The sequence below is a fragment of the Penicillium paradoxum genome (assembly GCF_028828445.1).
Source record: "Penicillium paradoxum strain IBT 22861 chromosome Unknown utg000005l_segment0_segment0, whole genome shotgun sequence".
In the NCBI taxonomy this organism is placed as follows: Eukaryota; Fungi; Ascomycota; class Eurotiomycetes; order Eurotiales; family Aspergillaceae; genus Penicillium; species Penicillium paradoxum.
Window position 1 is genome coordinate 729120 of NW_026643183.1, and position 16138 is coordinate 745257.

General features: G+C 49.3%; 5 protein-coding genes across 5 annotated transcripts; 2 read left to right on the forward strand and 3 right to left on the reverse strand.

Moving 5' to 3' along the window:
* Positions 1–831: 831 nt before the first annotated feature.
* Positions 832–3055, forward strand: N7457_005312 (Zn(II)2Cys6 transcription factor; the record flags this gene model as incomplete). The annotated part of the gene is made up of 6 exons (XM_057176357.1): positions 832–963; positions 1021–1569; positions 1626–1777; positions 1832–2005; positions 2069–2404; positions 2461–3055. 6 exons carry the CDS (start codon positions 832–834, stop codon positions 3053–3055), a joined length of 1938 nt encoding a protein of 645 aa, XP_057030659.1.
* Positions 3056–3666: 611 nt separating this feature from the next.
* On the reverse strand, positions 3667–4706 carry N7457_005313 (Mob1/phocein family protein; the record flags this gene model as incomplete). Its single annotated transcript, XM_057176358.1, has 3 exons — positions 3667–4102; positions 4158–4251; positions 4313–4706. 3 exons carry the CDS (start codon positions 4704–4706, stop codon positions 3667–3669), a joined length of 924 nt encoding a protein of 307 aa, XP_057030660.1.
* Positions 4707–5280: 574 nt separating this feature from the next.
* N7457_005314 (putative intracellular protein transport protein (Sat1)) lies at positions 5281–7902 on the reverse strand (the record flags this gene model as incomplete). The annotated part of the gene is made up of 3 exons (XM_057176359.1): positions 5281–6161; positions 6215–7294; positions 7359–7902. The coding sequence occupies 3 exons, from the start codon at positions 7900–7902 to the stop codon at positions 5281–5283; spliced, it is 2505 nt and encodes an 834-aa protein (XP_057030661.1).
* A 421-nt stretch (positions 7903–8323) lies between these two features.
* rrg9 (mitochondrial ribosome assembly protein RRG9) lies at positions 8324–9196 on the reverse strand (the record flags this gene model as incomplete). The annotated part of the gene is made up of 1 exon (XM_057176360.1): positions 8324–9196. One exon carries the CDS (start codon positions 9194–9196, stop codon positions 8324–8326), a length of 873 nt encoding a protein of 290 aa, XP_057030662.1.
* A 3298-nt stretch (positions 9197–12494) lies between these two features.
* On the forward strand, positions 12495–15857 carry N7457_005316 (WD40 repeat domain-containing protein; the record flags this gene model as incomplete). The annotated part of the gene is made up of 4 exons (XM_057176361.1): positions 12495–13037; positions 13102–13373; positions 13426–14265; positions 14321–15857. The coding sequence occupies 4 exons, from the start codon at positions 12495–12497 to the stop codon at positions 15855–15857; spliced, it is 3192 nt and encodes a 1063-aa protein (XP_057030663.1).
* Positions 15858–16138: the final 281 nt, after the last annotated feature.

Here is a 16138-nt window from a genome sequence, read left to right on the forward strand (position 1 = left end):
TTCAAGGATGCAAGGTTGAGAACGCCCGGGCCGAATGTTCCCGTGGTCACGTGCCCAGATGTCACGTGTATATAAATCCTTGGCGCAGTTACCCCGTCGCAATCCGTCCTTCGTCCTTCATCGTCGCCACAAACCTTGGAATGACTCGCGCGTGACAGCTGGACGCTAGTGGCCGTTAATGTCTTGTTGAGACTGTCACACGTGTCAGCCCATCAGCCCCGGGGAGGTTGATGTGGAGTAATTATTCCTTGATTTTTAGTAATCTCATCTCGAAGTAGACCTCAGTGTCCCTAGGTGCAACCCTATTGGCATGATTTAATTGCAATCTATACCTCCCACTGACCAGAACCGGTTAATTTTGAACGAAACTATATGTGATGGACGTGACGAGCAGGGATATAGTACACCCATTCCCAAAACGGCATGCCAATTCCTGTTTTTCTCTACTTGTTGACTGGCTATTTCGTCTCGTTTGAGCTCCGCTTGGGTTTCGGGGTTGATTGCCCAGACGGGAGACCTAGGAGGGTCCAATCCATGAGTGGCTTAGAGGCAGGTTTAGGCTGGCATTGGTGCATCTTAGCTGACTTGGGAAGGGACCACACACTCTTTGCCAGACCAAAGAAAATGAGCCTGATGGGCCTCATTGTTTGCCTTCATCGAGGCTAAATCACAACGATCCAATCATCGCCCAGTAAGATTCTGCCGAGCCACCATTAGTTACAAAGTAGAGAGGGGGTGGAAATACATATCCGGCTGGGGGTTATAGTCCACGGCCATTCGCCGATTTTGCCCAATTCTTTTAACAACGCGATACATTTGAGACTTGACACCATGTCTTCACAGAATGCCAACCAGGCTCTTGCTCCTGGACCAGACTCAAAGCCCCCAAGTGGAAGACACCCACTACCACGTGGTAAAAAAGCAACTACTGCCTGCGAGGCGTGTCAGAAGCGAAAGTCAAAAGTTTGTATCTTTCTTCTCTCGACGAGGCTGTGGAGAGTGTTTGCTAACGGGAGATAGTGTGTCGGAGGCAATCCTTGCGCGCCTTGCCAGAAAGCAAACACAGAGTGTAAGGTCAATACCGAAAATGATGGCCGGCGACGAATTACTTTGAAACGCAAGATTGAGTCATTAGAATTGGATCGCGATCTGCTGGTGCGACTCGTCGAGGCTATTCGCAACAATGATGACGAACAGGCCCCCGACGTGCTCAATCTGATTCGCAGTAACGCGCCTCTAGACGAGATTCGGCTATGCCTGGCTGACGCCCAGAGTCCCAGCGATGCATACAATGCTCGAGTCTCAGTGCCGAAAACCTCCCCGCAAAGGTATATGGATGTAAACAGACTTGCAGATATACCTTTATTTGAGGTACCTGCAAAGCCATGGACGACGGTTACAGCAGATGATGCCTTTGTCTCGCATCTCATTTCGCTGTATTTTACATGGCAACACTCGATCTTGAACTGGCTCGATCGTGACTTGTTTCTTGCTGATATGAAATCTGGTAATCTGGAGTCCCGATTTTGTTCGCCGTTGCTGGTCAACAGTATGCTAGCCGTGGCTTGTGTGGGTAATCCTGATTCGTTTCATCGGCCTCTCAATTAATGCTCCCTGATATCAAGATCTACTCAGACTACCCCGAAGCATTCGCTATACCAGGCGACCCTCGATCGCGCGGAGACCATTTCCTCCAGGAGGCAATGGCCCTGATGAAGAAAGAGGAAGGCCGACTACCGCTGACCACTCTGATCGCCTGGGGAGAAATATACACCAGGTAACTTCCATCCCATATATTTTCAACGGATCGGGGTCTGACTCGCATAAAAAGTGCTTGTGTGACAGGCAAAGACAGACTTGGTTGGCAGTATCTCGTGGAGATATCAGACTGTGTCCGTCAGATTCTGCAGAAACGACAGAAGATGATCGCAGAAGCCAACGAGCAGGGCGAGCAAATGGCAAGAGCGATCGACACGGCAGTCTATGGTTTGTTCAGCTTGAACCCGTAAGCCACCTATTCTTGGAACAAAAAGAGACAGAAGATATACTAAACCTATACCTCCGCTAGGATTGCCACCCTAAGTTTCCAAAAACGATCAATCATCAAGAGACCAAGCGAACTTGCAAGGTTCCCCGAAACCCATGATCCAAATGATACTTGGATCCCTTACCCTCGTCAGGCTGAGCCTGTCCCAGCCCATACCAACTGTATTCTCAACGCACAATTCGAACAGTCACTGATCATGTGGGAGATATCTGACTACCTGTTTGGCGACGAAAAGCCCGACAACATTGACCTGGAGAAGATTGATTCCTTCCATAGCCGTCTCGAACAGTGTGCAGCAAAACTACCTGAATGTATCCGTTTAGGCAACACGCCGACGCCCGGTGCCATGGAGCTGCAGTAAGTCCAGATCCCAACCATTGCGAACCAAGCCAAACACTAAATCACCAGAAAAGCATGCGATACTACATGGCAATCTTGATCATGTTAGGATTCATCGTGCCAATAGTGAAAGAGCGCGACCTGGCCATCCAAGAGCGAATCAAGAGACTGCGAATGTCTTCAGCTCACAACATCGGCACGATCTTGAACCGACTACGTTCCAATTGGCCAATTGAGTGCATACCAATGGCGACCATGCAATACGCTACCATCTCACTATTCACACTGCTCGACGATATGGAAGACGAACGCAACAAGGCCGTTTTCGTGGAGATCTTGATCCCTCTTCGTGCACTTGCTCGCCGCTGGCAGTTCGCGAAAGGAATGCTTCGACTTGTACAGCTTACAGCCATCAAGCAGGGGGTGCCACTTCCCAGAGACACAATGGTTCTCTTGAAAGATTTCGAAGATGAGCTTTGGAAGACAGGGGATCGGGAGCGGTTCAGCAGTCTTTATCCGAACTTTGCTCTCTCTGTCAGCCAGAGGGGTGCAACTGATGATGTTGATGAGGTTGAATTGGATCGATTCCTTGATGAGTGGGATAGCCTCAGCTTGACTGAAAGGCCGGGAAATAATGGCCACGTCGGGATCAAAGTGGGGGCCAAGTAGAGATTGAATCAAGGGTTGTGTATATGTGTACATTTGTATTATCTCTATTTCTTTTTTGCATATCATAGCAAATCTACGTGCCATTTTTGCTTCTTAGCATTTGATTTTACCTGCCAAAACAAACCCCATAGCATATTGGAAAGGGATATATTCCAAGATCACGTCCATGTTTGTATTCTGCGCCGAAACGCGCTTGTAGATCACAGTCTTTAGCTGAGACATCCCGAATACGCATCAGATCAATCAGATCCAGTTGATGCCTCAGTGTTGTATCTCCACTCGAAGGATCAACCTGTTCAGGTTAAATTGCAGGAACAAAGAGCCTGGGGAGTATCAGCTCAGGTTTGAGCCACTACCTTGGCCCTATGGATGTCACCTTTACCCCCATACAGAGTACTAGAGCAGGAATGAAGTAGGAAAAATATCCATGCGATTTACCATTTCAATCTAGGCATCAGGTCAAGCCCCTAACGCCAAAAGTCCAAGCTAAGATATTGCAATGCATGCACCGCACCCGAAACGCCATTGAGATGCCCTTTTCCTCCATGAGCCAGGATGGCTAGGGAGTTCAGTTCAGATGCGAATGGAATTACCACCCGATTTTCTGACTCTTAGTCACTGCGCAACATACTATCCACCAGATCACCCAGCGGACCCCAGAAATCCTTTCCGCTGGCCAATTTGTGCTCGTCAATGAACAAGACATAGTGCTTGAAGCTGGTGTTGAGGTGAGGTTCGAGACCGAGGTGCACCACTACGGGGTAATGATGGCAGTAGATGTGAGCGTAGACGCGATATAAACGCTTGAAGATCTGGCGAAGAAGGCTGGGGAAGGTCTTGGGGAATGGAACGCCTTTAACAAACAGATAGGTAAGCAATGGGACTAGACCATGAGACGGCGAGGGAATCATACCAATTCGACTAGGGAACATCTGTTCGTTGTCGACGTTACCCTGGACCCAGGACATCAAGTGTTCGATATATTCCGGGGCAGACATCTTGGTCGGGCGCTTGTAGTTCTCCGAGTCTTGCCAGAGGTACTCGAACCTATTGGAAGTTGTAAGCCGGAGGATCATCAACTGCCAAAGGAGAGTAGCCATACTCATCTGTGGCCTTCATCTCGGGACATGTCTGCGGCGAGCAGAACTCAGTTATTGAGCCGTAAAGAAGGTTGATCTGGTTGTAGAAGTCGACAACTATATCGCCCAAACATTAGCCAATGGACGCAGTACATCTCAGTAAGGGTGGGAGTCTTACTATTCACGGCGAGCCATTCATTCAAGTCCTCGCCTTCGGGCAACCTGACGGCCTTGCGCAAGCTTCCGCTTCCAAGTGTGGCTTCCGCGAATTGTCGTAGCTGGTAGCTACTCGTGCCCTTCGCGGCCGAGCGGGGCTTGAAGGGAGCGCGGGTGCGGGCATTACTGGGAGGTGTTAGTCCAAGACAGCCTTGTTTGAGTGCGCGCACCGCGGGTGACAGGTATGAGGGAGGCTCCAAGAAGGGGACATAAGAAAAGCGAGTGGTCTGATACAGGGTAGGGCTGGTAGAAGGGGACTTGGATTGCGAGCAGTGAGAGGCACTCTCTCCAGGGCAAGGAACATGAGCAATAGGAGGGGTAGCGGGGACAGACATGGTGGTGATGAATGAAGCCATCTTCTCTCAGCCTCGAAAAAAAAAAGCAATCCCTCTCGGTAGGGTTGTATTCGGTGGGGATTGCGCTGATCGCGAGGTGCCTACATTCCAATGTCAGTCACGGGTTATCGTCCGAGATTGAAGGGGTGCAGAAGTGCAGAAGTGCAGGTTGCAGACTGCAGTCTTTCGGTGTCTTACCTGGGTATCAACAATCCTGAATGATAAATTGGGATGAAACAGAAGAACGCGCAAGGAGAGAGATGTGTTATCGGGGGTTCAGCTCCACCCAGCTGATACAGTGAGGCCTGATCTTGACCGCGTTGCCCCAGTTACCAAGCCCTACGTCAGAACTATAAGAACTATAAGATGAGAATCGAAATTGCGATTTGATGTAAAGATCTACCCATGTTCCTCCCTACATGTAGTCTTCCAGTTACAGGGAGTTCTTCAAATCCAATATCAATTATACATTGCAGTCCGGGAGCCCGGTGGGCCCATATTTGCAGGGAGTTTCTCCCATAACACAGGGGAATATTTAGAAATCAAACAGTATAAATCAAACATGACTGCAAGGCAAATGTGTACATCTAGAATTCTAGATCGGGTAGCCCTGATTCTCCTCTGGCAGTCGTTCTCGAACAGTTTCTCCATACACAGTCAGTGGGATAGAGATTTCGAACGATTCGCAGTTCAAATGCTCCATGGCACACAACAGCTGGCCACGATCATCTGACGACAAAGTCTCGAGCAATCGGGTTCCCGATGGTGGGGTCCCTTGATCGCCTCGAACACTGGAGGTCACAAATTCGAACCGCAGTTCCCAATCGAGAGTCACGCCACTAGTCAGGATGGAAGGCGTGGCTGCAACAGGGATAGCAGGGCTGAAGACTACGCGGGTGGCATGGAGTGTGTTCTCAAACAGAGAAGCATGAATGCGTCGCGTCGTTCGGTGAATGCTGGCATGGGATCGAATGGCCAAAGTAGGAGAGACTTTTTCAGATGTCTCTAGCGAGGCACGGACTGCATAGCACGGAATGGTAGCATTTCCAAAATCCATAGTGGCGATGACAGTCTCTCCAAGCCGATGAACTGGTCGGTTTAGAACAACCTCCGCAATGCGTTGGCCTTCACGAGCGATCTCAAAGCGATTAGGGCTGCGACGAGAATTCATAGCCTGGTTACTGCGGAGGATGGCAAAGTCAATGATATCTTTGCTGGAAAGCATCTGGGGCAATCCCTCGACGCTAGGTCGTCTCGAGGGCAGAGCGCCAGGTGGAAAGAGTGTGTTAGAACGCGCACGTTGCTCTAAGATTTCATCCACGTAGCTAAGGAAGTCCGAGGCAGAGTGGTTAGATTTGCTGATACTTTGCTTTCTCGCTATCATTGGGATCACGGGCCCGACCTTTTGCACCTTTGCTTCATCCCGTAGAAGAACATAGGGTGACATCAAGTCATGCCCAAGGACATCTCCCTTTTCTGGGAAACTGTTAACTCGTGGAATAGAGGACAAAGTAAAGGGTCTAGCTTACCATTCACGCCGCTGAAAACACGGAAGGGTATATTGATGCGGTTGACCTTTTGAGGTTCGTTGGGCCCGCTAGGCCGCTGAGTCCCAATGACCAAATTATATGAGATTTTGATAGCTTTGCCTTTATGACTCGCCGGGAGTCCTTTAGGAAGAGAGAAAGAGAAGGAATATGACTGTTCCTCCCCCGGTGCCAGTCGAAGGTCCACAAAAAGGAGGGATTGCGAGGTGGACAACAGCGGGATTGATCTCGACGATGTTACGCCACGCATTTCGCGTAGTCCATCCAGTTCGTTATTTGAGAGGAGGCCATTGATGGATTCTTCAATGGTGTTCCATTTGAGTGCACCCCAGAATCCACCTGTTTTGCGTGGTCGCTCGGCTGCTGGCGGTGCGCGGCCAGGAATTCCAGCGCCCGCTTGCCCGCCGACAACTCCTTTTCGTTTGACTTCATCGAAAGCCGCCTGATTCACCAATGAACCATCGACTGTGAAAGATGCGCTAACTTGCGCATAGCCCATAAGCAGCGCCTGGCTGTTAAGAGCTTTGGAAGTAGGTGGAGCTACGCTCGAATGATTTCGCATATGCCGCATGGAAGGGAGAGTTCTTGCACCCTGTACCGAATAGTTTGTGTACTCAGATCCGAGAGTCTCAGTGGAGTGGTCACTCACAGAGTAGAACTCCCCGCTACTCCGGCTGCTCGCATTCACGCTTGTGGCTGATATAATCCGAGTTAGTTGTTGGTGCGCTGGTCCGGTAAGACCCTGCGCATCTTTAATAGTTGATCTTCCTCCGGTTGATGTTGTGCCATTGGTGGTTGCCGACTTCGGCGACGGAGTGCGCACGGTTTGGTTGTTCGTTGATTCGGTCGGAGGCGCGGCGGGAAACTTGAAATCGAGGGCAGGCGGTTGGGGTCGCCGTGAAGGCGGGCGCAATGGCTCTACTGGCCCTACTGGGCTTGTGGCTAAAGAGCCGGGGCGGTTGGATCCCCCCAAATTGGAGGTATCAACTCTGAGGCTGCCATTAGGATGCTCGCTAGGAGCTTCTGTCAATGGGAAGGGAAAAGCGTGAGAGGGAGTTCTCGCTAACCAAGGATCTTTATTAATCTGATGGTCTTTAAAAACTCTTGTTAAATGTCCAGTACGTACCTTTCTTGTAAGAATCCTCGTAGCTATTCTGTCTCCGTGGCAGAACCTGGAGACTCGCCGAGCGCCCGTGGCCCCTGGCCGGTAGAGATCGATTATACTGGCGCGGGGAAGGCGCCGGATCGGCTTGACCTTCACTATCAATCGAGAGAATGGAAACGGATCGTTGATGGTTGTGCCCTGGTTGCCACGTTCGCGGTGTAGAGGTACCGCTGTTTGGGGGAAAACTGTGGGAGCCAACTAACGGCGAGCTCAGAGAGGAGGCTGTGCGGTGATAAGGCTTTCGCTGCGAGCTGATCGAAAATGATCGCCGACCGGAAAATAGAGCCTGGGGTGATTTGAATCCAAAGAAAGTTTCCGAGTTCGGGTTAGGTGTGCGATTCGCGACTCGAGAGACCTTTCGTGAATGTCGACCTTCTTCGCCCCCATGATGAGCGTCAGGGCTAGTATCTGCCACGTTCTTGAACGTTATAGTACATTCCACATCCTCTCCTGCAAATATTGTCTGGTCCTTCCATTTCACGAAGACCTGAATGTTGGATGGCATGGCGGTCGTGTCAGCATGTGGGCTGCAGTTCGAGGGGGGCTCTCAAGGCCTAGGATGAATTGTCGGCACGATGAGCTGTAGTTAGGTCGAAGCTTGGTGAAATGTGCCGACAGGAGCATTCTGTCAACCAGAATGAACCATGTTGGTTGTAGAGTTGAAGATGTGTTGCCGAGGGAATTGCGTGGCGGTGATATCCTTGCACCTAGCTCCACCCCAAACTACGGGATACTCAATGACATATTATATCCACCCTTTCAACCTGCGAAGACTCAATGTTCTTTCCAGGGCTGCAAGTACATGGGGGTTTTTAGTTAAGTGTCTTATGTGTTTAAGATAAGAAGAGAGGGAGGAAATCTAAACTGATATTACATATTGTACAGGGCGCAAACTAATCTAAGGACAGTATAATGTACACAAACGACTATCTTCGCTCGCGATTGTTGTCATCGTACAGCACATGGAAGTCTGAAACAGGTCGCGTGCGATTGGTCGAGGGCCGAAGACCAAGCTCTGCCATGCGACTCCAAATTCTATCGTGTCGGTTCTCCCAGCGCTTGCGCCGACTCTCCATCTCATCCTCCGACGGGCGCCATTTGCTCTTCAAGATTCGACGAATGGCTTCCGGGGACACCTCAAACTCTTCCGCAAGAACAGCGGTCGTGAATTTCTCGGGGGCTTTCGCATGAAGGGTACGGATTCCATCGAGCGCATCAGGCGAAAGCTTCTTGGTCGGATTCCAACCCTCGGCAAATTTCTCTTTCAATGCCGCTTTCTGCACTTGCCAATGCTCAGGCTTTTTATTCCCCCTTTTCTCAAGATCCTGTTTTGCTCTCTCGGCCATGTCTTGCCAAGCTCTGCGAGGTTGTTTTTCGGCTTCCCTGCGAGTCTCGTTGCGGAAAGCTCTGCGCTCTCTGTCGGTTCTTCCGGTTCTGATTTCTGAGCCTCGCCGCTGACCCTTAAACTGGCCCTTATGTGTGTTCCATCCAGTTTTGTTGCCTTTTGAATCGTGATGTTTCTTTCTCACTGTTTTCTGTTGAGGCACAGGGGCATCGACGCCGGCCGGGGCTACAGAGCTTGCGTGCTCTGATTGTTCATTTTGGGAATCACCGAAGCGCGAAATTGAAGTGAAAGATCTTTGCAATGGAAGATTCGAGGGACAAAGACCAGAAGCAACAGGTCGACGATAAGGAATTATTGATGAAGCGCCGAAATTACTGGCGCTCTGAGAGTGGAAGACATTGCGCAAAACGGCAGGTAAAGCCAGTCTCGATGAAGCAGTGCATGTGATGGCCATTGTAGGAAACAACCGCAGCCTAAAAAAAAAGGCAAAGTAGAGCAAATTTGACGATGGATGAAGGCAAGAGCAGAATGTCGAGTGAAGGGAATTTGGTGGCGATAAGATAAGCCTCAAAATAAATGTTGGCCTGAGGGATCTGGCATCAACTCATCTCGTTCGACGAAATTCCAATCGATTTGGTCTTACCAAAATGCTATTGGTTGCAAATCTGGCTTTTCAGATCTGTTTGCACAGGTTGATGTCTTATGTCCACATTATTTAATCTAGCAGAACCCACCAATGCAGCTTTCTATGGCCAAATGAGACATTGTCGCTGGGATAGCACATAACTTACCTCTCTGGTACTATCGGAAGCTTTTGGCGCAGTTGAGCTCCTCAAGAGCAAGACTGCTCTGTACTGCGTTGGAACAGGGGTCCCCTAGGATCGATATTCTTGTAATGTTATAGCCAAGGGGCCTCGGCAGTCATTGATGGACAGTCTGCTCGTATGACCATCAGCTGAAATGCCAGGTGAGTCGAAGATCTCGGGCAGAGCTAGGTGCTGTTCCGCGATGACTCGGTGGGAAATTCTCTGCCAGACGGAATACTCGTCAGCTATGAAGTAGTGTCTCTGTTCTGAGGACCGGGGAGTATTTTGCGTGAAGGATACAAGCAGCACATTAGGAAATTCAAGTCTATTGGGTATGCGGTTCTACAATGGATAGAGAAACTGAAAACACCTAGATTCGCCTATTAAGAAAGGCAGGAGAGGATCTACTGCTAAGCAGAAGTCAAAAGACTTTAACAAACTCGCATATTTTCCAGGTTGAGTGTCAGATCTCTCCCTCTTTCCATAGCTTAGTTTAGTCTTCTTCCTCAATCAACATCTCCATGATACATTTCGACGTCTCTCTCAGCAGTAGACTCTGACATTGAGATACTCCATACTCAGCGGTAATGCTTTCGCAGCTCCTTCGTTTTCGAGGCGCAGCATCCTAAGTATCTGTTTGAATAACGCCCAATGCAACTTCCTGCTCATTTCTAGCCTCCGGTGGAAGCTCTGGACATCCTTGTTTGTTTGAGTCTTTGGAGGTTCTTGGAAGTTTGCTACGAGCGTCTATCGTGTACCATGTTTGGCTATTGTCCTCAACAAGCTCCCATTCGATGACACACTAAATTGTTTCTACTAGACAAGCCCTACTATGGGCACTGCTAGTGGTTTGAATTCCATTCTTGACGATTATGCCTCCATTGAAAGTCGATTGGCCAGTGTGCTTCAAGAGTTGTTCGTGACAACGCCCGAGCCCTTTCCCGCCCTGTCTGGGCACATTGATTTGAAGCTTCAATCCCCCATTTTTCTGTGGAATGAATCTCCGTTAGCCCTGCTGCGGGATACAAGGGGCCAAGTTACGAGATGAGCTGGAAGTAACGTGCAGTTTAGAGTGTGGTATTATCTATAGCATTCATTCATTCCTTCATTAGTGGTCACCGTGGGCGTACTGAACCTCGTCTCTTGTGGACTGACAGAGCGTTGAATTAAATGAAATAAGAATCATCGCCTGGAAGAAAAAAATGACGTTGCGAATTCTGAAAGGGTAGTAATGGAATAGAATCGCTAATCGAAGAGCCACGTAGACATTTTCGAGCGGGAAAACACAATGGCAAGTCGAAGTGGAAGAGAAGGTAGATAAGAGTGAGTTGGAAGATGGATAAACATCAGATCTAAATATTTGACTACATACAGGTACGAATATGTCATGATCTCTAGGGCAGTGACATTCTTTGTGATATGATCACCACATAAGAGTGCGATGTTCGTTTTTATAGTCAGATTGATTCGTTATGGAAGCAATATATAGATTTTGAACTAATTCAACGAGAAGTTTTAGCAAATGATATAGGCCCACCCAATGAAAAATCCTTCAATAAGGTAGCTATGATCAAGACTAAAATGAAGCTGGACTAGCTTGGTTGATTGGAACTCGCATGTGTATACTAGTTAATTGACCTACACTGTTGCAGAATATATATACAAAACCAAATCATCATACTCCTGCTTCGGGTCAATGAACTATAAGTTGCCTGTTCACCTGTCATGATTTCCAATTTCTCAAGCCCAAAGGAATAAATAGACAAGGGTCTGGCAAGACATCATGCGATCATAACTGTATGGACATGAGGAATCACCTGACAACCAACAGCCTAGATCAATGTTCAGCACCCAAACCATCTAGATAGAGATTGATGATTATGTAGCTAGTTGAATAAAGCAGTGAGACGCGAGATTATGGTCCAGCAAAACATTTATAGTCAATCTTATAGAAGAAATATGGGTTTTGGGCCAGGACTCTAGAACTTACAGGTTACACGTACATGAGACTTCCCTTGGAGTTGATATGTATGATAAGGCTGCGAAACATATGAATAGTCATTCCTGTCTAAATGGTCACAGATAGCAATAGATTACAATGGATTGTATCGTAGGTGAGTTTCGTATGAGCAATTGGGCAGGGGAACTATGGGTTGGAGTTAGGGCATTGGGGGCCACGAGATCGGGGGATTCGAGACACGTGCAACTCAGTCGAGGCCTTCCGAAGTTGTACAGGTCAGAAGACTGCTCTCAGATCAAATACCTCTATTTTTGAATTTCTTTTAGATCTCCTTTGGGCCTGTCCTCATTTGACCGGGGACACACATCCGCAGCGTATACCTTGCAGCACCAAACATACCCCAGCCATCAAAGCCCACGAGCCCCAAAAGCCAGAGGCTTAGTGCGGCGACCTGTGCGTACACGACCCACCGTTCATCTCAAGCTTTTTCGCGGATCGAGCAAGACGGGCAGAGATCCAGGGCCTGCAAGGGAGAATCCGTTCCTCAAGTACAAGCAGAGGTCAAATCAAGGGCCAATCAGCAAGCAAAAGTCCCAATTTCCCATGAAGCTAGGGGCAAAGTAGAGACTCAAGGCTCAGATTCCTCCGCTCAACTGGAATGACCTTCTTCGCGCGGACTGAGAGCTTTGTGTTAATTACCTTGTTCTCATCCACCATTACGCCCTTTCAAAGCTCTAGCTGAGTACTAGACGCTTTTGTTGTGCATGGAGATTGGGCCTCGCTGATCAGAGCTTCAATTCAGCTTGCCCCCACTAATTCCACGATCCTCCCGCACAACTCTCTCCTGACCACTCACCTCCACAAAATTCCTGACATTCGGTACAGCCGGTCTAGCAGCAGGGAACCAATTTGATGAAATCACCTTGAAATGCAAACACCCCGCGCACTCAGGGGACCTTGAACCACCGATCACCGCCCCCGAGGATATGTCTTCCACCACCCCTCTTGGTGCAAAAAGCAAGCTTGCTGGACCCGGTGCCTCGTTGAAAATCACTCCCTCGAACTCTCCAATTCTCCGACCTGGCAACCGATCTCCCAGCAAACCCTCCCACCAATCCTCCTTATCCCTCCAAACCGTTATCGGTACAACCACAACCACCCCCAATGGCTTCTCGAGCCATGACATGAGCAAGAGTTTTGCGCTTTGCGCTGGATCAGCAGCGGTTCTCGCAGAATTAGACGAAAATGACAACATTACCCAGCGTTTCTTCCGAGCCCGCCCCTCTGCAACCAGTGTGAACCCGTCAACTTCTTTTTACAACCAGTCAACTCCACCAGCAACCCCGGACCCAAGATCACGATCGCTTTCCCATATACGGTCCAATCCACACCTCAATATACCCAATGGATCTCCATCAAGCGAAGTCGTTGACGCCGGTAGCCCTCGTGGGTGGTCCTCCAGGGAAAGAATCAAAGCAGTCACGAGTGTCTCGATCAGCCCCAATGGAAGATTCCTTGCAGTTGGAGAGGTGAGTGGAGGATATTGATAAAAGTGTGAGATGTGAGACCGCAACACCAGCTGACGACGTGAAGACTGGGTACAACCCTCGAGTTTTAATATTTTCGACAGCGAAAGATGCTTTGCCGGATATTCCATTATCTATTCTAAACGAGCACACGTTCGGTGTTCGCGGCTTAGCGTTCAGTCCCGACTCCCAGTATTTGGCAACGCTCGGCAACCCCAATGATGGATTTCTTTTCATCTGGACAATCAACCTCAAGAATGGATCGGCCAAGCTACACTCCGCTAACAAATGCACCGCGTTTATCAAGGATATGTGTTGGGTTGGTCAAAGTCTGGTTACGTATGTTGAATCAAGAGGCAGTAGTTAGCAATCAACTAACCCCTTCATTTAGGACTGGTCTACGACATGTTAAGGTATGGCGTCTTCCAACGGTGGTGCGACCTATGTCACCAACTAAGACACGGCTGAACGTCGAGGGAGCTAGCCCTTCGCCCAATCCTGCCCCGAAAGCACTTTCTGGCAGGAATTGTCTACTCGGTGCCCTGGGCGACAACACCTTTACTTGCGTGAGCAATATCTCTTTTCACGAGGCTGTAATCGGTACAGACTCTGGCGCAGTTTGTTTTCTCGATGACCGTGAAGGATCTCAAAAGATGACCACAGTGAAGCAACTTGGCTTCGGTATCACCTCGTTAGCCGTGGATTTTGACCAGGAATCAGTTTGGTTAGGTGGGCGCGGAAGGCAAATGCAACGGGTGCCGTTTGAAGTTCTACGATCTTCTAGGACGTCGATTCCGGCGTCTCCTACACGCCTAGAGAAGGGTGCGTCTGACAAGAAAAGCAAGGCACCGGCAATTACTTGCATGGGATCTCTTCACACTCATCTGGTTACTGTTGAATCTACCCGTGCGATTCATGTCTATCCGATTGACACTCTACGCGATGACGGCGAGCAGGAAGAGGGTGAGGCTTCTATGCCTGCCCACAGAGATCCTATTCTTGGAATTTGCCGCATGGATTTCCCCAACGACTTGTCCGCAGACTTCTTTACCTGGTCTCGCAATGGTTCCGTGAACTTTTGGGATGCCCAAGGAAAGTGTCGAGGATCAAAGAATATCGACCTCGACCAGTTTCCAGGAAATGATGAGGATGCAGCAAATGAACTCAAAATTTTGCGAACCGCTGAAAATACGGACTGGTTCGTCTCAGGTGACAAGTTTGGCGTATTGAGGTATGTGCAATGTCGAGACACCGGGTAGATTATTCAACTCACGCTTTTGATATAGGACTTTTTCGAACACCGACTGGGCTTGCCTCAACCAGGTACGTGCTCATGGTGGGGAAATCACAGATGTGGCTATTCAAGCAATGGATGATTTCTGGCTCATAGCTACATCTGGTCGTGATCGGATGGTGCAGCTCTTCGAGAAGCGAGGCACTGAATTGTACTTGGTTCAAACCATGGACGATCACGTCGGGGCTGTTGGACAATTGATGTTCATCAATGAAGGCGAAAAGTTGCTTTCGTGCTCTGCTGACCGCACTGTTGTCATAAGAGACCGAGCGACGCGCGAAATGGATGATGGTACATCTGTTGCCTATCTCATCTCCAGAGTCATCACTCAAAAAGCGTCCCCCGTGTCCATGGCATTGTGTCCAGACGACTCGAACATACTATACCTTTCTACCATGGACCGTTGTGTTTCGAAATTTGACATCCTCTCTGGGCGCCATCTTCACTGTTTCAAAGCATCTGATTCGGAGACAACTGATGCGGTAGTCTTGGGTTCATTGACCGTCGCACCCGAGATCTCAGGTCAAACACCGAAGATTCTCATAGGTGTCTCGAGCACCGACAAATCTATACGTATATATGACCTGGAGCGAGATCAGCTCCTCACTGGCGAGTTTGGTCATACAGAAGGTGTGACTGATGTGTTACTTCTAGAGAAACGTGATACCTCGGATGGCTCTCAAATCAAGCGCACTGTAGTCACTGCTGGCATGGATGGCATTCTGATGATATGGAACTTGTCAGTCCAGCAGCATGTCTCCTCAGACCCCACCGGACGTGATGACGATGAAACCCCTGCAAAGGAAATGACCGCAGCCAGACCTCCTCTCCGGAAAGTTCTTTCTCGCAGCGAGCTTGCTGGGTTTCAGCGTCCAGATAGTCCCAATCCCCTAACACCAACCCCTGTCCGAGCGCACTCTCCAACCCTACCCCGCAAGATGTCACGACTATCTTTGGCACCATCATCACTAAAGAACCATGCCCGCTCAGAAATATACTCGCCCCCCAACCGCACGTCTCCAACACTAGGTACACCTCATGATCAAAGACGGCGGTCCCCATCACCCATGAGCCCCAAATCGAAAATCTCAACATCCAGAAAACCAGCCAGCACAAGGACCACCAATCGCCGCACATCCCACGATTTCCGCAACCGTGGCAAACCAACACCACGCACGGAGTTCGGAGGCCTGGACATGTCTACCGAGCAGCTGTGCCGCAGTCTCCGCGCCTACCGCAAGAAACTCCACACCTCAAAACAATGCCCCCAGGCCCAAAAGGAGCTCGAGCGCGAGCTCAGTCTCACACTCCGCATTGTGAGTGATCGCGGACAGAGTAGCGATGAGAGTGGCGAGACAGAGACGGATAGCAGCGGTAGAGATATGGAGGGGCAGCGAAAACAAAGCATCTCGTCTAACTCCAAGTCGCCTCGCGCTCCCCAACGTATGCCCTCCACCCCCTCTTTACGAGAAAAGGGCATGCGGCAAGTTTCGCGGAGCCGCTCCTGCGATGCAACTCGAGACGAATAAACCGCACCGGCTCACTGCCGGGCAACTATATTATGCTTTGTGGAGCAGCATTGCCATTCTGGTCCTATATTTCCCTTGGTCACTTGACTTTTATTTCTCTATACCGGCTTTTCGGCCTGTGCATTCTCTTGATTTTTTTCTTTTCTTGTTTCCCATCTTGCATCTTTGCATCATTTACTGGATTTTCGGTGATTTGGGCGATATTCCTTTCCTTATTCCATTTTCTCCCTGATTTCCTAGAGATCATTACCCTTCTGATGATACCCACATTTACCATTTGA